Genomic DNA, 23044 nt, shown 5'->3' on the forward strand with positions numbered 1-23044 from the left:
CGTCCGGCGCTGGTGGTGGTGGTGGTGATGGTGATGGTGATGGTGGTGGCGGTAGTGGTGGTGGGCTTCGCGAGCCGCTAGTCTACGTGCTGGCTGGTCGCTCGGTTCAGCCCGAGCCGCTCAGCCGGTGCCGGTAGTTACATAGGTACATAACTTACTGGGCTGGGTTTGTGATCAGTGCCCCGCCCGGTATGTAGGTCTTGCATTGCCATCCGTCGGAACGTCGCGTTTGTGGGGTGAATCAGAGTGATGTGATGGGTCGGGCCGGGCTGGGAGCATGCACTGTGGATCGCTATGTACATACATGGTATGTAGGTAGACCGTCGTCAGGGCGCGTTGGCTTTAGGGGTGCTGTCTCATAAGAACCTTTTGCTTTTGTTTACTCATTGATTGCATACGACCCATCTAGATCATGGCAATATCCGCGCAAACATACTCCGTAACTCTCCGTTTCCACGCCACTGCCCAGCCCGACTTTCACTGAACAGCCCGCTGTGGCTTTCCCTGCCCTCTGCTCTGGCCTGTCCCATCGATAGGAGGGGTTATTCAGATCCAATCCTGTGTGCACGCAAATGGCAACAATCGAGTGATGTCATGTGATCCCCTAACCATCTTGCTATAAATTCATTACATCTCCAAGCGACTCCCCTTCAGCGTCGCCGGCCCAAAAAAAAAGAAAAAAACGTATGTAAATCAGAGTCCCCCCGATAAATGAATACAACCGCCCGCCTTATCATAATCCACATCCGAGGCCTTTAGAATACATACCTAAAGTTAACATTCTCGCGATCCGTCAGATCCTCGAACGAGTGTGTGAGCTCGTCATCCTTCTTCGCGTCGCCCTGGGCGATGAGCGCATCCTTCCGGGCGTTCTCACGCTTGTACCAATACCGCATGAAGACGAGGGTGAGCAGGAGCAGAGCGTAGCAGCCCATGTGCGTGGCGAAGGCGATCAGGTAGCGCGGGGCGTCCCACGCAAGGAATACCTGCGGCCCGATGGCATTGCCTACCGCCCACGAAATGAAGTTGATCGCGACGACGCAAGTCTTCTTGGTTTGGCCGGCGACGTTGCGGGAGACGAGGGCGAGACCGATGGTGGCGCATGCCTGGAGCGGGGTTAGTGGGGTGAACAGTGGGTGCGGGGTGAGGAGGGGCTTACCCAGAACGAGAGGCAGATGTAGTAGGAGATTAGCAGGCCGATGCTGGTGCCCTTGCTGGTGTTTTTCACTGTCATCAGGACGATGGTGCCGACGACGGATCTGTTTTTTCCGTTAGTGGAACTGCGTCTGCGGGTGGGGCCGGATGGGTCGTGAGGGGAATACGAACGGGAGAACGGAGCAGAACATGATGATTAGATTCTGATTGTATTTCTTGACCAACCACGCCGAGCCCATGAGGACAAGGATGATGTAGGCGCCCAACACCATAGCGAGCAACTGCGTCTGCAGCACGGTAAAGTCGAAACTCTTGATGATGATGTTTGCGAACGCGCCGAGACCGGAGGTGGGCAGCGTGGTCAGGATCTGGATGAGCGAGAAGCACCATGTCTGCGGGTCCTTGAGCGCCTCGATCACTTGCTCCTTGCGGAACGTCTTGTTCTGGATTCCGGTCTGGTTGTCGCGCACTCGCTCGACCATGAGCTTCTTATCCTCCTCGCTGAAGCACTTAGCGCGCATAGGCGAGTCGGGCATGTAGAAGAGTACGAAGACACCCCAGAGGACCGAGCCGGTTCCGTAGGCGATGAAGAGGGCTTGCCATGAGTGAATTTTGGCACTGTCGGGGATGTTGGTGAAAGCGTAGGCCAGAAGACCGCCTGGATTCGATGTTAGATGTCATCGTACCTGGAGGGGAGCAGCGGGGGCGGGGTAAAAAGCATACCAACGATCTGCTGTCCACCGTTCATCATGTACCAGTATGCAACGGTCTGGGCCTGCTCGTCACGCTTGTACCACATGCTGGACAGCACGATGAAGATGGGCTGACAACAAGCTTCAAAGATACCCAGCAACGTCCGCACGGTGACAAGGCCGGCGAAGTTCTTGCATGCTGCGTGCAGGGCCAATATGGTTCCCCAGCAGATGATGTTGATCGCAAGGTATCTGGTTATCAGGCGTTAGAAAATGCGCGCATATTGCCTTGCCGCCACCGGATATGTCGGACACCTACTTTGCAATCGGAACCCGTTGGATGATCCAATTTGTCGGGTATTCTACCGTCAACACTGCAATGTAGATACAGGTCGTCAACCACGAGTACTGTGCAAAATCGGACTGCGTTAGCGCTATCGCCAGCAAACAGAAGATAAGAGGGGATTGTGCATACCTGCTGGGCCACTAGGTTCGTGTCTTCTCTGATTCCCATGATGGAAGCAAACGACAACGTGCCCTTGTCCAGGGCCTGGAGGAAGTAGGTGAATATCATGATCGACAGCACCCGCTTGTCGACCAAGCGCTTCAAACGCTTGTTCTCCTCTGGCGTGATGGTGACTCGAGCGCCGCTGGCATATTTGGCGACTTCCGAGTCCACACGGCTCAGATTTGTGTGGTCTTTCTCCTTGTGGTAGTCGTCGGTCGAAGTGATGCCCTCGAGATGGGACATGGTTGCCTTTTCGTCGGCCATGGTGATGGCTGCTGTGTCTGGAAGCCGGAGGAGGTGGTGAGAGAATGAGTTAACAACTATCCACACCGGCTGGGGGGAGGGGGAGAGGGTGAGCTTTTGAGATGGGGAAGACTGGTAAATTAATCAACCAGAAGGGCAGCTGCGATGTCCTTATAACGGATTCCCGCCCACGGCGCGCTCACCCCTCCCACAGCCCCGGCCTACACCGTTCGTGCTGTTGAACAATCTGTCAATCCACGGTAAGAGGCATGCAGTTGCTTGTTCCCAGGTAAAGCGCATCATGCAATCAAAAACTCGACGCTCACCACCCTCCCCACCGGGACATGTGGGCAGCAAAGCAAGCGGACGATCGGTCGCTTGTGAGCAAGAGCCCATTGCGGCTAGGCCGAGCGTGAGCTTCCACATGGCTCCGGGGGCTGATGCGCTACCGCAGACCCCCGGGTTTTCTCCAGCTTGTTTTTCCGAGCCTTAGCCGGGACAGGTTTTTCGGTGGCGCATCCGGGGGGGCGACTGTGGGGATTCGGGAAGGGGCAGGTGCACGGGATGACACCGTTCCATCCAACAGAACGTTTAACGTCGCTGGTTCCCTGCAGGCCGCCCCAGCTTCTGGTGCAGCTGCCACTGACGCGCCATGGGCCGTCTCGGTATTGCGGGGGAGTTGCGCCCGATGTGCATCAGGTCGCGCCCCGTCCCCGCAACCCCGGATCAATGCTCCCCGTGTGCCCAGGCCAACCTCCGCATATTCGGTTAATGTGGATCGTGGGGCAACCCCACAGTTCTCGAACATGTGCCACAGCCCGAGTGTCTGTGGAGAAGAGCTTTCAAAAAGGCTTCTGGTGGCGCCAGAAGGGGTGGGAAGAGCACGCGTCCGCCCCACTGCCGCCCCTCCTTCTTCTTTGATCTCGCAGCGCGGAAAAATAATACTTACTTGTATTGCCTGCCAGTTGACAGAACCCGCGAGCTTCGAAGCATATCATCCAACATGCCGGCCATTCAGCACAATGTTTCCCATACCGACGTCCACAAGGCAATCAAACTGCTGATCAACAATCTCGTAAACATCACAGACGAGACCGGCGAATTCCTACTCAAGCTCGAAGATGGTCGCGTCATCGACACGAAAGGATGGAACGACTGGGAGTGGACCCACGGCGTGGGGCTGTACGGCATCTGGCAGTACTACGAACTCACGAACGATCCCGAGTGTCTCAAGATCATGGAGGACTGGTTCCGCGATAGATTCGCCGCCGGTGGGACGACGAAGAATATCAACACCATGGCCGTGTTCCTGACGCTGGCGTACCTGTACGAGAAGACGGGGAATCAGACCTACGTCGCTTGGTTGGATTCGTGGGCCGAGTGGGCCATGTACGACCTCGAGAGAACAGATTACGGAGGAATGCAGCACGTCACGTATGAACATCACCCGTCACCCCTTCCCGTGCGATAGATCCTAGATTCCGAAGCCTGATCGAATATCCAGGTACTTGACCCCAAACACGCAGCAATTGTGGGACGATACGTTGATGATGACTGGTGCCGAGCCCCACTCCGCTTCCGAGTCCTTGCGCGTCCCCCCGACTGACACGAAACGAAACAGTCCTTCCGCTCGCGAAAATCGGCCAAGTCCTGAACCGACCACACTATATCGAAGAAGCAAAACGACAGTTCCTGATCCACATCAAATACCTCTTCGACACGAAAACCGGCCTGTTCCACCACGGCTGGACATTCCTCGAGGGTGGCCACAACTTCGCCAGCGCCGCGTGGGGTCGCGGGAATAGGTATGTACAGGGCCCATCATCACAGCCATTCCGCCGTTGCCCCTACGTAACCCCTCGCTAACCGAACCGCACAGCTGGATCACCATCGTGATCCCTGAATTCATCGAGCTCCTCGACCTCCCGCCCAACGACGCGCTCCGAATCCACCTCGTCGACACCCTCAATGCGCAATGCCGCGCACTCGCTAAACACCAAGAACCGTGCGGCCTCTGGCGAACAATTCTCGACGACCACCACGAGTCCTCCTACCTCGAGGCCTCGGCCACCGCCGGTTTCGCCTTCGGAATGCTGAAAGCGGCAAGGAAGCGATATATTAGCCACGAATTCGAGGAAATAGCCGTCAAGGCCGTTAAAGCCGTCATGGCTAATATCGACGAGAAGGGCGAGCTCCAGCAGGTCTCGTTTGGAACACCGATCGGCGAGACGAAGGAGTTCTACAAGACTATTCCGCTCACTAGTATGCCCTACGGCCAGGCGATGGCCATGATGAGCCTGGTGGAGTTTTTGAGAGTGTTTTTGTAGATATCGTTATTTCTTATTCCGCATGTCTGTAGGGTACTAGGTATCATATGTATCATAGAATACTGACAGCAAGCAATGGTAGTTGACGAGCTAAAATCGTGAAACAAGAGCATATGCGGTCTCATCAGACCTCCCCACATACTCCGCATACGTAAACGATGTACTCTACATATGCACCCCCGATTCCAAGGCACGGAATTGCCCTCTAGTCTCGCAGCAGGTCTGCAAAGGTTAAATGTAACCCGAACGTTGGTTTGTTTCACCCGCGCCCCCCGCACGCAGGTGTTTACAGGCGCAGATGGTCCGTCGTTGGGTCATTGCTTAGTGCTGACCACCAGCCCCCGGGATTAATGGGAGAGGGGAGGGAGGGAGAGCTTACGGAGGGAGCCGAGCAAGTGCCATGTGCTTGAACTGAAGTGGACCCAGCCGAGATCACCTTCGTATCCGAGGATTCCACGGTTCGGGTGCAGGCCGGGCGGCTTGGCTGATTGGCCGGATAAATTCGCCTCGCACAAGTGATGATTTGCCAGGAGTTAATCCGCCCGGAGAAGGCTGAGCGTTATGGGCTGGGGGAAAGGCTGAGGCTGAGTGAGCATGCGGGATCACTCGGGGTGTGGACTCGGCTGCCATGCCGTGGAGTTTTGCGACCTCCTGCTGAGTGACTTTATGTGAAGGACTTTTGTCGGACTACTACCGCTGCCTTGGCCGAGGTCGATCTGTCTGCGTGACAAGGTCGACGGAGATCGTTGGTGACGTCACGGTTGATCTCGCTGCTGCTGCTGATTGTAGGCAATCGAAATGGGGAGAGGGCGGCTTTGTTTTGATTGTGCGCATCCCTTAGTGTGTACCTTTCGGCCCTACATGACCGCGAGAGTGCTCCAACAACAGTAAGGGTTTGCGGGCTCATTCATGGTCATGCACTGCAAGTCTTGCTACGGACAGATAACACCATGAGACTGTACAGGCCAGCCAGCTTCTCCGTAGATGACTTGGTTTGCTTTGATCCTGTGGTCATGTTTCGCCGTCGATGAGTAGCAAATAATGTTCCAAGCAATTCAACAATCAGTACGAGGTTGAATCGGGATGTGCCAAGACTCTCTGCAGCAGCTATTGTGTTTCGTTTCTCTCTACCTCTCTACCTCTCCTTCCCCCCTTCTCTTCTTCTCTTTTTCTCTTTACCTTCACCTCATCGCCACCCTTCCTGTCTCCTCAAGAATCTTTCTCCTACTCTCGATCACCGCCTTCAATTTTCCACCGGTGGCCTTCAACGCAAACAAAACTCTTTCATCCTCCACAATGGTCAATCCTACGTCTCCTCCTCCCTCACTGGTTCGTCTCGGTCTCGGAGCGGCTTCTGCTCGTCTTAATCTCGATCTCGATAACCCTGAGCCCGTAAATCTCACTTTCATCTACCAAGCTTTCCACACATCTCTCTTTGTCCCTCCTGCTCGGATTGACATCACGCTGGACCCGGTCATCGAAGAAACCATCACCGCTGGATCCGCTACCGATACCCAGAGCCACAACCAGGGCGAAGACGGAGGTAACGGCCGCTCGGTCTCATTTTCCATCTCGGTCTCATTTTCCATCCCGGTCTCAGTTTTCATTGACACCAACCCCGACTTCAGCGAGATTACCACCTTGGCTACTGGCTCGGACTTCGAAGAAGAGCCGGAGGTTGCTGTTGTCCCTCATCGCTCGCTAGACAATAACGAGAACGATAACGATAACGTCTCTGGACGTATTCACTTGTTTGATGCCGGCCAATTCGTCCCTGCCGGCGACGACAGTTTTGTTTCTCTCGATGCCTTTCCCGCCGAAGTAGGGGCGATCGACGCCACCAGCGCCACCATGTCTGCTGTCGGTTCTCCTGGTGCCTCTCTCGCTGTCGTCGAGGAGGTCGATGTAACCTTGTCTGCTGCGGGCCCTCTCGGTGCCCCTCTCGCGGAAGTTCGTCGCCGCGGCCTAGGTGAGAGACGCACGGTACTTTTGTACCATATGTCCCCTCTCGCCAGGCTGGCAGACGTTTCGAGAATTTGCGCGGGTGCGGGTGTTGTTGAGCGTTTAGAGGTGATTCAGGGGCTTGGAAAGGGGATGGTTCGTTTTGCGGACGAAGAAACCGCCGAAAGGTTTCTTCAGCGTTCCGCGAACGGCATCCTCTATAGGGGCGTGGCCGTTGTTGTCGTACCCTGCATGGTGGACAATGCCATGAGTGAGTACTTGAGAAATGCCATCGAGAATGGTGTCCGCAGAATTCTGCGGATCGAGGGAGCCGAACCCGGCATACTTCGGAGAGCCATCCGAGAGCGTCGGCCAACTACAGACATGAGATCAATCGCGAGTCTCAATCCTACCGAACTTCTCGAGAAGCTCATCTTCGGAATTACAGGCCGTAAACATATCGAGAGAGTTGAAGTTAGGATGAACTCGGAGGGGATCTTGGAGGGCCGGGTCATTTGGGGCAAGATCAAGCTTGCTATCAAGGCGTCTATTGCGTTGTGGAGATGTGCGTCCTTGCAAGCTTGCAGGATTGAGTACTACCGTGATCCGTGAGTAATCCCTTTCTTTGATGCTACGAGTAAACCTAATTGTTTGGATAGATGCGACTACCCTATCAACACCCAGTCCGCCTCGGCCGCCCCGAACCACCCTGCTTCGAACTAAACCAGCGACCGACCGATTTGAAGGGTTTCGAAGGTTTCTCTTAGGATCAGGAGAACGGAATGAAGTAAAATGATGTGCTTGTTCTGGCTGAGAAGGGATGTTGAGCTGTTTGTTGGCGCAAATGCGGGTGATTTTTCATGCTGGTGTTTTTCTGTTTTCGGATGTCTTTCATGTGGTTTTTTTGCATCTGTGGTTTTTTCCCTTCATTCATGGGTTTTTTCCATTCATCTGGGATTTCTTGTTCATGAGGCTTTTCTCATTCGTCTGGGGTTTCTTGTTCATGAGGTTTTTTTCGTTCATCTGGGGTTTCTTGTTCATGTGGCTTTTCTCATTCATGTGTCTTTTTTCCCGCGTACTCTCGAATACTGTTTACGAGCCTTATCGTCAGATTCAGAAAAGAAACGAGGGTTAAGGTGGATTCTGTTCATGCGTGAAAGGTGTGAGGTCCAAGGATGACTTGGTGAATTTTGATTGTGTTTCGACCAGCCCATCAACGACGCATGATACCTCCAGCCCTACATACGGAGGATCTTAGAGTCCGTGAAAATTGCTCGCCCTTTCGCTGCGGGCCGCTGACGTGGTATATATGTGCCGGGATGAGATCTCGACCGAAGCCGCTCGGCCAACTGGTAACTACCGCGCTCTCCACACCAGCGAGTGATCATCGTCGATCATGTTAGCTCACTCGCTCTTGCGGCGCTCACGGGTGAGGAAATAGGTAAATACTTGGTATGATGGTTCGGTACGATTATCGATCGCTTCGCTGGAGGATTAAGAGTCTGAGAGACTGCTTTTGGGGGTTCGGGTACCGACTGTGAGTTTGGGTACTGATGTGGGGGTTTGGGTATCTACCGTCCGTATTCTATTATCGTTGCTGCAATGCTGCTGCCTCGAGCCGAGGGCCCACCGCCCGGAGTCGTGACTCGTTAGGATGCAGAGTGCAGTGTGCAGAAGAAATGAGAGAAGGGCAAAATATTGGGCGTTACATAACTAATGCTGTGAAGCAGAAAGTTCCCCAAAGTTCGGGTGGTCGCCCCTACGCCGTGGGGGTATATGTAGGGGTGGACCGGTGGTGCAGTGCAGTGCAGTGCAGTAATCTGGGAAACTTTAATCTGACAGCATCGCATGGGGACCGTATAACGTGAACGATAAGTACCGGCGGAGTCTGGACAGACGCATTGCGAGCGCACGCCTCCACGATTATCACGATACTCGATTACAAAAGTGAGATGCGGTGCATACATACAAAAGCTTTATCGACTCGGAGTGTTGGAGAGGGCTCCCGGGCCGGGTCGGACTGGGCCATTACGCTGGCGCTGGAGATTACGGCGCCGGTGCCGGCGCCGGGCCGAAGGTTGCAACTTGCAACTTGTGCGGCTTTTCGGGTTTCGCGGAACTCTCGAGAGTCGAAACCTGAATGGTTTGGGTGCGGATCCGCGGTCACGCTGACGATGCGCCGCGGTCAGGTCGGTACATGGTGCTTCACCGCGGGAAAAAATCAGCAATATGGTAGTTTGCACTGGGTCGTGGGTCGTGGAGTCCCCAAGCTCGAAACACGACCAAAATACCTCATGCCTAGATTCTAGGAACCAGAAAACTCCGCAGCCCGGTGCGTTCGAGCTCCCAAAATCCGAAGCGCCGGGTCGATGTCAAAAACTCAAAATACTAGAGTGCCCCAGCCTTCCGAGTCCCGACCAGACTCGGGCCGGGCTACGATGTCGAGACTCGAAACTCGAGACTCGTTCCGATTTCTAACTTATACCCAGTGCTCCTTGATGCGCCGCCTTTCCCTATTTATGTCCGAGCTCTGACAGTTCCTCCCCTCCCCCTTCCCCCGGCCTTCCCCACCGTTTCCACGGCGTTACGGCATTGCTTCGTTTCGACATTCGACTGCTGTCCAGTGTCCAGTTCCCAGCAAGAGTCCAAGAATAGGTATATAGGTATTCACCCCATGAAGGCAGTTTCAAAAGCCACTCAACGGCACAGCTCCACCGGTTCAGACGGCTTTACTCTAAGTAGCACTTCTGGCTGTTTGTACCTCCCCAATGTAGTTCACCTTGTTACCGCGAAGTTTATGTTGAAAATTACGTACCGGACGATAGATTCGGTGAATCGCACAATAGAGTAGGTAGATCCTTGACTACCGTTTAGGTACGTGTCGTGAGCTCGATTTCCGCGTGATTCAGAGCGCCGGCTGCGTTCGACAGTGAACACAGGTACTAGGTAGGTAGGTAAGCACTACACTTGAAAAGTTGACACCCCGTCAGTCCTGACTCCTGACTGCCCATGGGCCGGGAACCCCTCGTCTGCCTCGTCTATAGACTATAGTAAATAGGCCCGGTGCGGCCTACTAGTTAACTACTACTAGTAGCCAAGACCACCCAACGCAGGCTCAGCCCTACTTCCTACCTAGGTCCTAGGCTGGTCCAGTAGCCACCCGGTGGACTGGCAGTACTACACATCTACATATAGGTATAGTAGTGGCCAAGGGCCGCCCGAACTGTCGGGTCCGGCGGCACAATGCCGGTACACAAAGCTGGTACATATGTAGTGTACACGATCGTACATGCGACATGAAAGCACAGACAACGGCGGAAAACTCTCGTCATCATCCGCCCGGCGCTCGTGCTGGTGCTGCAGGGGCGTGGATCGTTGGACGGAGAAACTCATGGAGGACTGCAGTGAACGGATGGAGTGAACGGCGCGGAAACGGTGCGGCCCTGCGGGCGAGTGCGCTGGTGAATCCACTTCGTAATGGATCATGGACTAGCCGCGAGTAGGGATGCCGGATTACCGTAAAGTATGAGCCGTGACGGTAAAGTGTCACGTAACGATTTAAGCTTGGCAGTAACGTTACTGCCAAGCCCGCCATACGCCACACCCACATTGCGCCATCCGCGTGACTCCGCCATAGCCGAACGGGCACCACTAGCCACTATCAGCCATCATCAGCCGCTATCAGCCACTGCTACTAGCGCCTTGGCAACAACGTTACCGTCACAACTCATGCTTTACTGTAATATAACATAACGTGACGTGACATTACGTTACTGTAACGTTACGGGCGGCATCCCTAGCCGCGAGTAAGCCAGCCTAGGCTCTATAGATAGCAGTTACGCTAAACTCTAAACGCTAGGTAAACGCCAAATAAGCCAATGGTTCAAAGTATGCTCGTATAAGGAAAGGAAGCTGGTCCGTGAAGACCGTGGCATCGATTGATGCGTTGTACGACCTCTGTATCGCTCGCAGTGACCACGTGATCACTTCGCGTCTCGAAGCCGTGGGCGCCAATCCGCCTCGAGCGCTGCCATGACAAAACTGGAGACTGCTGCACGGTTCGCCTGAAGGCTGAAGCTGCAGTCCCGTCATCAGGCCCATCGGTGGTGGTTAGATAACGAGAGTCCCGGAGTCCCGGCGGCCGATTCAGCGAGATTCCACGAGACACCCTCAATCAGCCCACATTGTGCCTCGTGCTTTCACTGTTCAGGGTTGTCCTCGCGAAATAGCATGCTGTAGATACTCTACTCTATATGAACATCTTCTAAGCGGGCTTCTCATCCGGGACGGGGGCGGGGCTGCGGCGAAGACTTTTCGGCAGGGGTGGGAACTCTAGGCCGACAGCGTCTCTTTCTCGGCCGACAGGTAGCGCCGGCGCGGCGACAGCCTAGCCGTGTACCCGGGTAAACTAGTCTACCGACACGCCGCGATTTACTACGGCCGACCGACCATGCGCAGTGAGTACTTTACTGCAGCCCGTGGTTTTCCTCAGTCGGCATGATTGTATCATGGAAGCAAGGCGAGCTCGTGGGCTCTGCTCGACTGCTGTTCTCGACATGGCTTGCATCTCGCTCGTACGTGCATACTGTATCATACTTACACAACTATATCTGTGTGGTTCCATTGAAGCGTGATATGTTGTCTCTGGTAGGTATGCTTGATATGTGTGATATGCATTGTACATACATAAGTTACGGACGACTGGTCTCGACTGTGAGGGGGTGGTCGGTCGGCCTCAGCTGTAAAGTAATCACGCAGCAGTCATCTGCCTGCAGACAGTTTCTGGTATGTCTAATATGTAGGCTACATACTTGAAAGCGTTCCTCGGCTCGCATCGAGCAGCGCCGATCACAGTCAAGTGCTCTAATAGGTAGACGGCTGGCGATATCGTGACAGTACTCTACAAAAACAAGCACCCACGTCGACATCGGCATCTCCGGCAGTGCTGCTGCGCTCTATATTTGAACAGCAATAGTTAACGGTTATTTCCTCGCCCCTGCGATACCTAAATCATCGGGGTCGGACCCATGAAAACGCCGCCTCGTGAGTCGTAAATACAGAAGCTCGTGTTGCCTAGTCTAGTCGGAGACTGGATTCCTACGGTGCCAAAATTAGAAGCCCGTAGACTGTACCTGTACACGGTACATCGTATTGTAGACTGTGCCATGTACTATGTACATAATGTTTGCACCGCCCGCAACCGAGGATAACTGCATACATTCACACAGGATCTCAGACACGCTCCCGTCCGAACCACCGTCCGAACCGCCGTCCCGCCGACTCGGCATCTCCGTAACTCAGGTAACTATCCGCCAACCAAGCGGGACGGCGAGTGTTCTTCAGCCTTCGAGTATGCACTTAGTTGGTGCCCTCGCTTGAGACTTCAGTGACGTAGATATGTACCGTGCCGATCCAAGATTAACGTTTAGTTAGGGTTGACTGGGTTGGGTTGGGCTGGGTTGACGGGGCAACGAGTATATAGTCACTACTCTGACCACTCTACGCTAGAGTAGATATTCTGTTCCTTACACCAATCAGCAGCAGCCAGTCTTCACACTGTGGGGGGCACTGGGCCAGTTGGAGAGTGGGGTGGTTGAGTGCCAAGCGGGCAGGGCAGTCGTGATGATCTCCCGCTGCTGCACGGTGGCTGTGGACGCGCTGACTGGGCTGGCTGCACAGACGACGATCGACTTTAGTTCCGTTAAGCGGGAATACGGTGCCGGTGCGGAGGAAACTTCGGTATTGGCCCCCCTCCCCCCACAAGTCAATGGCCTGGTACGGTGGTGGGTACCGGTCTCGATGACTCTGGCTGTCATTTTGGAGCGAGTTGGGTCTCCTGGAACCCCGTCCTACCGTCCACCGTCCTACCGTCCACCGTCCTACCATCTAACTACGGGCTCCTTGTTCGTCTGAATGAGAAGGTATACACCACACGAAGGGGGGGCATGCGGGCCTAAGGCTGAGCACATCACCATTCAACCCCGCACCGCCGTGGACCGAATAATCCACCCCTCCCATCCATTAGACGTCTTCGGGCGAATAGAACCTGCCGGGGGTGCCAACTTTTCGAACACACGGTCTTGGTGACAGACGGCAGTCGGACCTATTTCCGGATATGCACGCAACTGCTACCATACCGTAGTGCAGTGATGCGATCAGACTTTCGGTTCTTCCGCAGTCCGTACCACCGTCGCTGCCAGCTAAGACTCTTCTCGCCAAAATTATCCCACCAAGCCTTCCATCGATGGCCAGCAGGTCGCTCAGCAGATCTCCAGAGCCACGGCACCCCCCCCCCCCACTTGGGTCTCCGCCAGAGAGAACGCAAGGTGTGTGTTTACATGTCGTAGCTTAGGCCCGCAGGTACGAGCGAGATGATCCGATTCAGATGAATATATATATCAGGATCAGTGTCCTGTCTACTTGGTCTCATCATCTGCCTCCTACAGCTGTTTCCGAGGAAGCCGAAAGAACGAAAAAAACAACCCTCACAACGAGCCTCCTATTCCGGCTGTTCGACCTCGTTACCATCCGGCTTCCAATCGCACATCTTCACGATGAAGGGTTACACGATTTCATTGCTCTCGGCGTTTGTCGCACTGGCTGTCGCGTCAACCACCGTACGCGTCCCGTCGACGCCGGAGTACGCGCCGATTTCGACCTCGGGATACTATGCGCCATCGGAGTCCCCCGAACACCCCTCCACAGAACCACCGTATCCCGACCCTATAACTCCCACCGACGGGGGCAATTTCACTGCAGTGGTTGGACCGAAGGGCGGAGTCGAGTTGCGTCTGCCCGTTCATAGGCTGCAGGCGGACCACCCCGATGTCTTCAACATGTTCATCCTTGCCCTCCAGGCTATCCAGAACCTGCCCGAGAGTTATACCCTGAGGTATGGAGCATGTGGCTCCCGTGACAGCATCGAGTACCGGACCCTGACTGACCGACCGAAAATCCAGTTATTACCAGCTTGCCGGAATCCATGGTCGGCCATGGGTCGCCTGGGAGTACCCGACTCCCTCCACCGGTAACTACCCTTACGGGTATTGTACGCACGATTCGGTGATCTTCGGTACATGGCATAGGTGAGACTACCTTAGGCTAGGATGCTCGAAGAAGGCTCCAATGACTGACGGAAACGCGTGACATAGGCCATACCTCAGTTTGCTCGAGCAGCTCTTGGTCGAGCATGCGGAGACGATTGCGGCACAATTCAAAGGAGACGATGCGACAAAGTACCAGGCTGCAGCAAAAAAAGTCCGCCTGCCGTAAGTAAAATCCATTGCCATATCCGGAAGAGCATTCTCATGTTGATTCCATGATAGATACTGGGACTGGGCGTCCGATGAGACCGGAGGCCGTATTCCGCAGGTGGTCGCGGCGCCGCGGATTTCCGTGACTAAGCCCGGCGCCGACGGAGCGGCTGCCGTGGAGGACATCCGGAATCCATTGTACTCTTATGTGTTCACCAACGACCAGTACCGTGATACCTACTTCGACGGCACTCCACAAGAACAGTGGACCCAGACGTATAGGCGACCCGAAGGAAACCCGCCAGTCTCACGTAACGACCTTTCCAGCGATGCTCTTGCCAGCACTTTCCCTGCGTACGTGCATTTCTCCCCCGACGACTCGCGACGATCCCCAAGGTTATAACGCGCTAACCCCCTCATGATTACAGCCGCAAGCTCTCCACGTTCCAATTGTTCTCCATCGGAACGTTCGGTCGGTTTTCAACCACACGGTACATGAATGTCACGTCGCCCATCGACTTTGCATCGGTCGAGCAGATTCACAACACGATTCACGGTGCCGTTGGCTTCGGTCCTAGTTTCGGTCACATGTCTTCGGTCCATGTTGCCGCATTCGATCCCATTTTCTGGCTTCATCACGGTTAGTGCCCCTGCCATCAGCTACTCGCTGTATACCTTGCCCGTACTGACCGGCGCAGCCCAAGTGGATCGTCTGATGGCGATGTACCAAGCCATCTACCCCGGCCGACTGGTGGAGCCGCTCGTGCGCACGGAACTCAACTACGCATATCCCCAGCCAGCTGGAATCGAGGATCTGAACACAAAACTATACCCCTTCCGTCATCCCAACGGCGAGGAATGGACCTCGTGGGACGTCAGTTACGCCGACTCGACCTGGAAGTACGGCTATGCTTACCCGGAGGTACCGGCCGAGTACTCCGGCAAGCCAGCGGCGGAACTTACTGCTTTCACCGCCGCGGCGATGCAGAAGCTTTACGCGCCCTCGGGCCAGAGCTTCGTCCCGTCCCCTAATAACGGCACTACCACCAGGATCGAATATCTCGCCCATGTCACCTTCGATGAGTCGCAGATCGACGGAACGTTCAGTGTCTTGCTGTATGCTGGCGAGATGCCTGAAGGAAACAGCCTGGTCGACCACGAGAACCTGGTCGGTGGAGTCACTTCGTTCACGGGCGGCGTACAGAACCACCGCAGTGTCATCTCGGGCACGGTTCCGTTAACACAGGCATTGATCGACAAGAACATCTCCGGCAATGGGACGGCATGTGTGGACTATCTCGAGACGCACCTTGAATGGAGGGTCCTGAGGGTACGTTTTGCAACTCTACTCCTCGGTGCGCGAAAATCAGGAAGAACTTAGAACTGACGATACAACTTTAGGGCGCCACCGAAATCAGCTTCGACAAGCTCCCCTCGCTGCAAGTCGGCGTTTCCGGCAGCGTAGTGACCTACTACGACGACCCGACGAAGCTGCCAACCTACGGAGACTGGAAAGTGCACTATGGCGTGACGCACGGCAAGACGGGAGGACTCCGGACCGGCCATCACCACGAGTACTCGTACAACGGCCCCAGCTCCACCACCACCGATAAACCGGAAAAGAAGGTGCGCAGGAGCTTTTCATCCTAGACGAAGCATACACCACATAATTCTCGTAATGTTTTTCTTTTGGTTCTCAGGGTACATTGTGGGCTGGGCGCGGCGGGGGGTTTTCTTGCTGCATTTTCTAGGGATTTTTTTCTTGGTTTTCTTTCTTTCTTTGTTTCTTGGGTTTAGCATTTCAGGGGCCGGACACAGTTACGCAACAACAGGTTGCGATGATGTTTACGAGTATGTACCGACCTTAATATGGGGGCGGCGGGGGGAGGAGGGGCAGCGGGGGGGACTTCGGGTGGAATAGGATAGTTGTCATGTATGGGGGATGGGGGAGTTGCTTATTTAGACGTTCGTTCCGTTCTTTAGGTTCAGTCCGTGGTATGGCGGGCTGTAATTCAGGAGTTGTTTATACTTATCAGATTCTATATCGGATTTCGCGCGCGAGAGTGAGACTTGTGGCTTGGGTGGCGCATGTGGCGTAAGTGATTCATAATATGTCACTCGAGGGGTTGGACGTGATGTTTCAAATAACTACCTGAGTGCTGGATTCCTTGCAGGCTTGCAGGGCTAATAAAGGGCGGATCGAGGTGAGGAGACGGTGGATAGGGGAGTGCGGCGAGGGATGGGGATGCTGAGGTCAGTGTGGACGACAGGTATAAGTTTGGCGGGGTGGAGACCGGAGCGGGGTGCTATCTTCGTCGCTTGACATCTAGCCGTCCACACCGGGAAGGTGTGTTCTAGCGAGGCCACTACGGTGCGCACGGTGAGCTTGATGGGCGGGGATGGTGGCAAACCTCGGGCAGCGCTCATTGGGGTCTCAAACACAGCTCAAAAAACAGCTCGTGAGTACTCTACTATATAATAGATCAGGCAGTATCACTTGTTTGATACCTTCGAACCTTCGAACCGAAACTGTAGTCTGTAGAACCAGGAGGCTGAGCGCGAGACCGGCAGGACCTAAAGACAAAGGTGCCCTCTGTGGATGAACGGTGCAGCCCTGCAATCTGTCATAGCGAACTTCTACTGATGATAGATGTGGTAACAAATAACTAATACGTTGAAACACGCTATCTACTCTTCTAACATACTTACTCTACTTCTTCTTCTCCGCTTCATCTTCCGCTGCATGTCTACCTGACTTCAAGAAGGGCTTCTTTACTGGTTTGGCGGGCGATTTATCGCGCGAGGTGCTGCTTGCTGCTGTGGGCGGTCTGATGGAAGGTTTCGTTGTCGTTGCAGTGCGCTCTCCCGAAGCAGGAGTTAATCGCCCTCCCGAAACAGGAGGACGACGACCAACGCTGGTCGGGACCTGAGGGATCTGGCTACCCAATGGTCCCTGCGGCCTAGAACCGGTGGGCGATGCACCGCGACCGAGAGTTTGCTGCCGCCCGAAAGCTGGAGAGGCCCCGCGGCTTGAGCCGGGGGATTGGAGGCCACCTTTGCCTTTTAACGGAATCCGGGAAGTCGTATTTGATGACGAAGGCGACGGAATTACTCTTTTACCACCACTAGCAGGCGTAGGAGTGCTCCCGCTGGGGGATACACTTCGGGCGGAAGCCGAAGGGGAGAGAAGCGTGGAACTTGAATTGTCGCTGTCGAGAGATGTGGGCGTGGTGGCAGAAGTTAGTACTGGTATCCCGAGCCGAATCTGTTCGGGCGGGGCGATAGGGGCTGGCCGTGAGGATCTACGATCGCCGAACCCTGGTGGCGGTTGGAATGGGTTCGATTCGGGCACAGCTGCGGTCCACTGTTTGCGCTCTTCGGCTTCTGCTTGGGCAAACTGTTTGGCAGCTTCACGATCGGCTTGTTTCTGCTTTTCTTCGTCCGCCTGCTCCTGCAGTTTGGCTTGTTTCTCCTGCTCTTCTGCATGAAGAAGAGCATCTTCTGCCTTCCTCCTCTTTTCCTCGTCCTCGCGGAGTTTTTTTTGCTCCTCAGCCTTCCTGTTTTCCTCCGCCTGCTTGCGACTCTTTTCCTGTTCTTCACGGAGTCTCACTTCTTCTTCTCCAGCCTTCTTCTTTTCCTCAGCTTCTCTCATCGCCTTTGCTATGACCTCTTTCTTTGCTTTTTCCCCAGCCTCTTTCTTTGCCTTTTCCTCAGCCTCTCTCATCGCCTTTGCTTTGGCCTGTTTCTGTGCCATTTCCTCAGCCGCCTTCTTCGCTTTTTCCTCGGCCTCCTTGTAGGCCTTTTCCTCGGCCTCGTTCTTCGCTTTTTCTTCGGCCTCCTTGTAGGCCTTTTCCTCAGCCTCCTTCTTTGCATTTTCCTCTGCTACTTTCTTTGCTTTTTCCTCAGCCTCTTTCCTTGCCATTTCCTCAGCCTCTTTCTTTGCCTTTTCCTCAGCCTCTCTCATCGCCTTTGCTATGACCTCTTTCTTTGCCTTTTCCTCAGCCTCTTTCTTTGCCTTTTCCTCAGCCTCTCTCATCGCCTTTGCTTTGGCCTGTTTCTGTGCCATTTCCTCAGCCGCCTTCTTCGCTTTTTCCTCGGCCTCCTTGTAGGCCATTTCCTCAGCCGCCTTCTTCGCTTTTTCCTCGGCCTCCTTGTAGGCCATTTCCTCAGCCGCCTTCTTCGCTTTTTCCTCGGCCTCCTTGTAGGCCATTTCCTCAGCCGCCTTCTTCGCTTTTTCCTCGGCCTCCTTGTAGGCCTTTTCCTCAGCCTCCCTCTTTGCATTTTCCTCTGCTACTTTCTTTGCTTTTTCCTCGGCCTCTTTTTTTGCTTTTTCCTCGGCCTCTTTTTTTGCTTTTTCCTCTGCTACTTTCTTCGCCTTTTCCTCAGCCGCCTTCCTTTTTTCCAGTTGCTCACGAATCCTATTTTCTTCCGCCTCCTTCTCCCTCACCTCGGCCTCCCTCTTCTTTCTTTCCTCCAACTCTTTCCGCCTTACCACTTCCCGCTTTTCCCTCTCCAACCATTCCTTTCTTCTCTTCTCTGCTTCCCGCTTCAGTTCCTCACGTTTCTGGTTCTCCTCCTGTTCTTTCTTTTCATCACGCACCGGACCGGCGTCCTTCCCTGCTGCTACAGCGGAAGTCGTATTTCCCGTTTCTTGGGTCTGGGTCTGGGTCCGGGTGCGTAACGCATCGTCCTGGCCCGGCGCCTGCTGTAGAGTTTCGCCAGTTCCCTTCTGCCCCTTCAGCCCCACCAGACCCTTCAGCACCACATAACACCTCCGGACCCGTTCCGCGAAATATTCGAAACATTTGCGAAACATTTGTTGTGCTTTTACCACGACAGCAGCGGCAAGGATATATTTTCCGCATGCCTGCAGCCACTTCCACATCCGCGATGTAACAATAACAGTAAATATAGTAACAGCAGCGCATACCGCGAGGATGGGCGCGAGGATTCGCGCGAGTAGACGCCAGGCGCGAGTGGCGTAGATGTAGCTTCCCCACGACGCCAGCAATTTCCACGACATAGCAGCAGCAGCAGATATAACCGCGAAGATGTGCGCGAACAGACTCGGGGCGGGAGTGCGTATCGGCGTGTCGTTGGTCGGGACTGGCTCGGTTGGCTCAGCGGCGACTGACACTTCATCCACCATCTCGCCCCTCGCAAGTATATAATAAAACCCCTCGAGCGGGACAAACACGAACGCGAGCATCGGCAGCGCGGTGATGGCGAACTGTAGGAGCAGGTACTCGGCCGGAAGCCACGCCTCGCGGACCAAGAATAGGACTGTCGAGATCCCGCACGGAATCGCCGGGATCTGCCAGTGCGTGGATGCGGAGTAGCCGTGGGGGACGAGGCGGACTCGCAGGAAGATGGGCGGGAGGTCGTCGTCGTGCTTGAGGTTCATGTGCGGGGGTGGAGAAGGGTGGAGGCTGGCGGGGGTGGATGATATGCGCAGAACGGTGATGCTGCTGCTGCTGTGAGATGTCTCGCGGCGGGCTGTAAGTAGTGAGCCGCGCTGATCGTGGAGAGCGGGAATGCATTCCCACGCGCGCTTATACTCATCTTCCGACGGGCGCGCTGGATGGGTTTTCACCGCCTCAGCGCAGAGGCGAGTGGCCGGCCGTGTCCGCGCAAGTAGCTCCTTCGCCAGCTCAGGCGTGATAACTGCCAGGCGATCGTAGCGACGCTCACACCTGGCATCGGTGTATATGTAAGATCCCCAGGTGAGGAAGGCGAGGAACGGCATATGGCCGGGCTGCTCGATGCTGTACCCGCGCGCCGACGTCTGCCCGCCAAACAGCAGGAACTCAATCAAGTCCCCCGCTTCGCCGCGCTCTTGCTGCGCGAGACGGGGGCGCAGGTACCGGAAGCACGTGGGCGTGCCGACTCGAGTGCTATCAGATGCGGCGCGGTCGACCGCTTCGTCGCCGAGCGCGGACATCTACGTGCCGCAAAGTATCAGCCTCCACCACCCGTAATTCCCCCATGGGCCATCGGTGGCTAAACCCACGCTGACAAGATAGTGCGCAAACTCGTGCGCAACCGTCACGAAGACGAACCACAGAAACAGCTGGCCCTCCTGCCCACGGCGCACCGTCTCCTCGAACCCGTCAAAAAGCGCCTGGTTGATATGCAGCTTCGTCCGCTCGCCCGGCAGCCCGGGGAGGTGGCAGCCCCACGCCGGTGGCGTCCGGTCCCAGCAGGCGTCGATGTGGATCTGTGGGAAGTGGTGGGCGAGGATGTTGCTGGCGCTGTAGACTGCGGCGGCAGATGTGTCAGAGGCGTCAATGGAGTGGAGACAGTGGAGACCGTGGACTGCGGGGGAATGGGATGGGAAGTTTCTCACCCTCGGCAACAGATGGCGACGCTTCACTCTCCAGCAGCTCCCATACACTACCGTATCCCCGTGCGTACCGTTTCCGGTTCACGCGTATCAGGATGGCGTACTTCGCCGCGTTCTCGCAGTGCATCAGGCTGCGCCGGATGAAGTCCAGCAGGTGGTAGATGTAGTGGTCTTCGCCCAGCCGTACCTCACCTGCGGCGGCGGCCGCGTCGCGGTGGTCGTAGATCCTGAGTGGCTGCGGCGTTAGGTGGGCGTACAGTTCCTTGGGTATCTCCGGCGGTGATGCGAGCAACGGGATCTGTGCGGGCGGTGGGGTGGGTTCGACGCGGTTTTTGCGGTTTTCGCCGGCCGAGGCGCCTGCATCCGACTTTCCAATTCGAGTGATTATCTGTGACGAGACACCAGGCTTCCCGCATCCCTCTGCCAGCGCCAGTTCCAGCGCTTGCCGATACGTCCACACATCCAACCGCAGCGGCTCAGGACTCGGCTGCCGTTCCGCGATCACGGACCGCGGCTCGAGAAGCAACTCCATCCCCAGCGCCCCCTCCGCCACGGCTCGGAACTTCTGCGCCATGATCGCATGTTCCTTGGCGACTTCACTCTCCATCTCTATCTCTCGCTCAGCTCCCTCCTCCCCCGCAGCAAGTATCACATCTCGCAGCAGCCGCTTCCACCGATACAAAAACCCTACATACTCACGCAGGACATCGGTGACCTCGCCGTGGAACTCAGCGTAGCCGACACTATTGCCGTGGCGGGCTATATACCCGCGCTCCAGCGGGAGATCGATAAAGGCGGTGTTAGTGCCGCCGTCGGTGGCCAGGAGGGCGATGTGTGTGGCCCGGCGCCGGACGTCGGCGGCAAGGTGGAGGAGCGCGGAGTGCTCGGTGCGTAAGAGGTCTACATATGGATGCCGACACTCGGCAGGCTCGCCGTCGGTAACGAGACCGGGCCGCTGCTGGTGCAGCCATATTCGCCGGCTGTGCTCAAGGTAGCGCTTGGTGTGGCGGCAGGCTTGCTGGAGGTCGCGGACGGTGAAGGTGAGGCTAACCAGGCTGTCCAGGCTGTCGGTATCATTCGTATCGGCTTCTGCGGCCATGGTGCCTGTTTAATATTACTACGTGTGCAGACAGTTAGGGAGGGGAAGAGCGGCGTTGAAACTTGCGAAACTTGAGAGTGTATTGCTTGCTCAAGATTATTGTTGTTGTGGTTACGTTACGACAATCGGGCCTTCCCTCTCCCATTCTCTCCCTCCCCCGCTTTCCTTTCCTTTGTTTGCGTGAATGGAATGGGCTGGAATGCCCGTTGCCTGTTGCCCGTTGCCGTTGCCATGCACGAGTATCGAGTGCTGGTGTGTGGATGGGAGAACAAAGCTACCCAACCCACCAACTGGCAACCGTATGTACAGTACTGTACAGAGCAAAGCCACCCACCCACCCACCAACCAACCGTATGTATGCAACTACCAACCGTGTGTACTACTAGATCGTTGCATAGGTATTCGGACAGGCTGAAAATGTGGCCCCTCTTCTTGGCCCCAAGACGAGGCTGACGAGGATCAGAGCTCTGAGTGGATTGGCCACCAACTTCTCCAGATTTCAATCCCATAGAGCGTAAACGGGCTATGTTAAAAAGTACGATTCTGAGAGGAGACGCAGTGAGAAGATTATTACTCGTTTGATCATTTCTATTTAATGGTTGGTGGTTGGAAGCTGCCGGCGCCGGAGACTCCTCACAAGCAAAACGTGCTGACAAGGCTGAGCCCCTATTTCAGCCTGTCCGAATACTCATGCAACGATCTAGTACTGTAAAAAGCACCAGCCACATCACCACGTGCCTTCTGAAATCACTGCTTACCTAAATACCTCTGCATACATTCGTACCAGGAGCTGCCAATAAGTGGTGCCTCACCACCATTACGGATTAACAGCACTAGTCTACATTAGGAGTGCACTAAGCCAAATAAAATGAAATGAGTGAGTGGCTGTGACTAAGTTGTATGGGGGAAAAACGCTAAGCTGTATGGGGGAAAAACTGGTGAGGCAGCACTTACCCTTACACCCGAGTACACGATACATACTACAGACTGCATCTGTACATAAAATCCGTACTCGTATACAGCCAGCGATCTTACATAACTCGGTACTTAGGCCCGCGGTATATAGCGATGCCAACGGCAACGACAACCCCCAGCCACATCCCCACCCCCAACATCCCCACCACTACCTATACTCAACATCGGTATACCCGTAGTCTGTAGCCCCATCACCATCGCTCGAACGCGCTGTCCAGTGTCCAGTGTCATCCTTTACCAGTGCAGTGCCGGTCCACCGGTGCACGCTTTCTGCCGGTCCGCCACGGTCTGCCGGTCCACACGGTCTGCCGGTCCACGCTGTCTGCCGGTCCACGCTGTCTGCCGGTCCAGCACGCATCCGCAATAGGCGACCGGCCTGCTCCACCTACATGGTAGGTACTCTAGCAAACGAGCTCCGGGGCACATCTACTCTAGGTAGAGCACGGCGGGCACGACGATGCACGATGAGCTACTTACCGTACCAGTGCCAGTGCCAGTGCTGCCCACC

General features: G+C 55.3%; 4 protein-coding genes across 4 annotated transcripts; 2 read left to right on the plus strand and 2 right to left on the minus strand.

Annotated features, from left to right (window-relative positions):
* Positions 1-642: 642 nt before the first annotated feature.
* On the minus strand, positions 643-2828 carry BZA05DRAFT_184963 (major facilitator superfamily domain-containing protein). The gene is made up of 6 exons (XM_051479344.1): positions 2323-2828; positions 2167-2255; positions 1879-2099; positions 1327-1813; positions 1160-1259; positions 643-1106 (listed from the first exon to the last, which is right to left on the minus strand). Exons 1-6 carry the CDS (start codon positions 2617-2619, stop codon positions 756-758), a joined length of 1545 nt encoding a protein of 514 aa, XP_051335471.1. The 5' UTR covers positions 2620-2828; the 3' UTR covers positions 643-755.
* Positions 2829-3601: 773 nt separating this feature from the next.
* On the plus strand, positions 3602-4925 carry BZA05DRAFT_343803 (Six-hairpin glycosidase-like protein; the record flags this gene model as incomplete). Its single annotated transcript, XM_051481096.1, has 4 exons — positions 3602-4032; positions 4103-4155; positions 4220-4403; positions 4478-4925. The coding sequence occupies 4 exons, from the start codon at positions 3602-3604 to the stop codon at positions 4923-4925; spliced, it is 1116 nt and encodes a 371-aa protein (XP_051335472.1).
* An 8215-nt stretch (positions 4926-13140) lies between these two features.
* Positions 13141-16021, plus strand: BZA05DRAFT_185016 (uncharacterized protein). The gene is made up of 7 exons (XM_051479345.1): positions 13141-13758; positions 13826-13951; positions 14018-14134; positions 14192-14473; positions 14548-14759; positions 14818-15449; positions 15521-16021. Exons 1-7 carry the CDS (start codon positions 13421-13423, stop codon positions 15767-15769), a joined length of 1956 nt encoding a protein of 651 aa, XP_051335473.1. The 5' UTR covers positions 13141-13420; the 3' UTR covers positions 15770-16021.
* Positions 16022-17244: 1223 nt separating this feature from the next.
* Positions 17245-21637, minus strand: BZA05DRAFT_439261 (uncharacterized protein; the record flags this gene model as incomplete). The annotated part of the gene is made up of 5 exons (XM_051486530.1): positions 20466-21637; positions 20130-20377; positions 19050-20060; positions 17426-18986; positions 17245-17384 (listed from the first exon to the last, which is right to left on the minus strand). The coding sequence occupies exons 1-5, from the start codon at positions 21559-21561 to the stop codon at positions 17245-17247; spliced, it is 4056 nt and encodes a 1351-aa protein (XP_051335474.1). The 5' UTR covers positions 21562-21637.
* Positions 21638-23044: the final 1407 nt, after the last annotated feature.

The sequence above is a fragment of the Tricharina praecox genome (genome assembly GCF_024521635.1).
Source record: "Tricharina praecox strain CBS 144465 chromosome Unknown BZA05scaffold_34, whole genome shotgun sequence".
NCBI classification, from domain to species: Eukaryota; Fungi; Ascomycota; class Pezizomycetes; order Pezizales; family Pyronemataceae; genus Tricharina; species Tricharina praecox.

What these genes read in the sequence shown, in the direction of transcription:
- BZA05DRAFT_184963 (XM_051479344.1), bottom strand. Translation starts at nt 2,619, where the DNA reads ATGGCCGACGAAAAGGCAACCATGTCCCATCTCGAGGGCATCACTTCG. An exon ending in CGGTGGACAGCAGATCGTTG is followed by an intron (nt 1,814 to 1,878) that starts GTATGCTTTTTA and finishes CATCGAATCCAG; the next exon opens with GCGGTCTTCTGGCCTACGCT. An exon ending in ACATCTGCCTCTCGTTCTGG is followed by an intron (nt 1,107 to 1,159) that starts GTAAGCCCCTCC and finishes ACCCCGCTCCAG; the next exon opens with GCATGCGCCACCATCGGTCT.
- BZA05DRAFT_185016 (XM_051479345.1), top strand. Translation starts at nt 13,421, where the DNA reads ATGAAGGGTTACACGATTTCATTGCTCTCGGCGTTTGTCGCACTGGCT. An exon ending in CCCGAGAGTTATACCCTGAG is followed by an intron (nt 13,759 to 13,825) that starts GTATGGAGCATG and finishes CCGAAAATCCAG; the next exon opens with TTATTACCAGCTTGCCGGAA. An exon ending in CTTGCCAGCACTTTCCCTGC is followed by an intron (nt 14,474 to 14,547) that starts GTACGTGCATTT and finishes TCATGATTACAG; the next exon opens with CCGCAAGCTCTCCACGTTCC.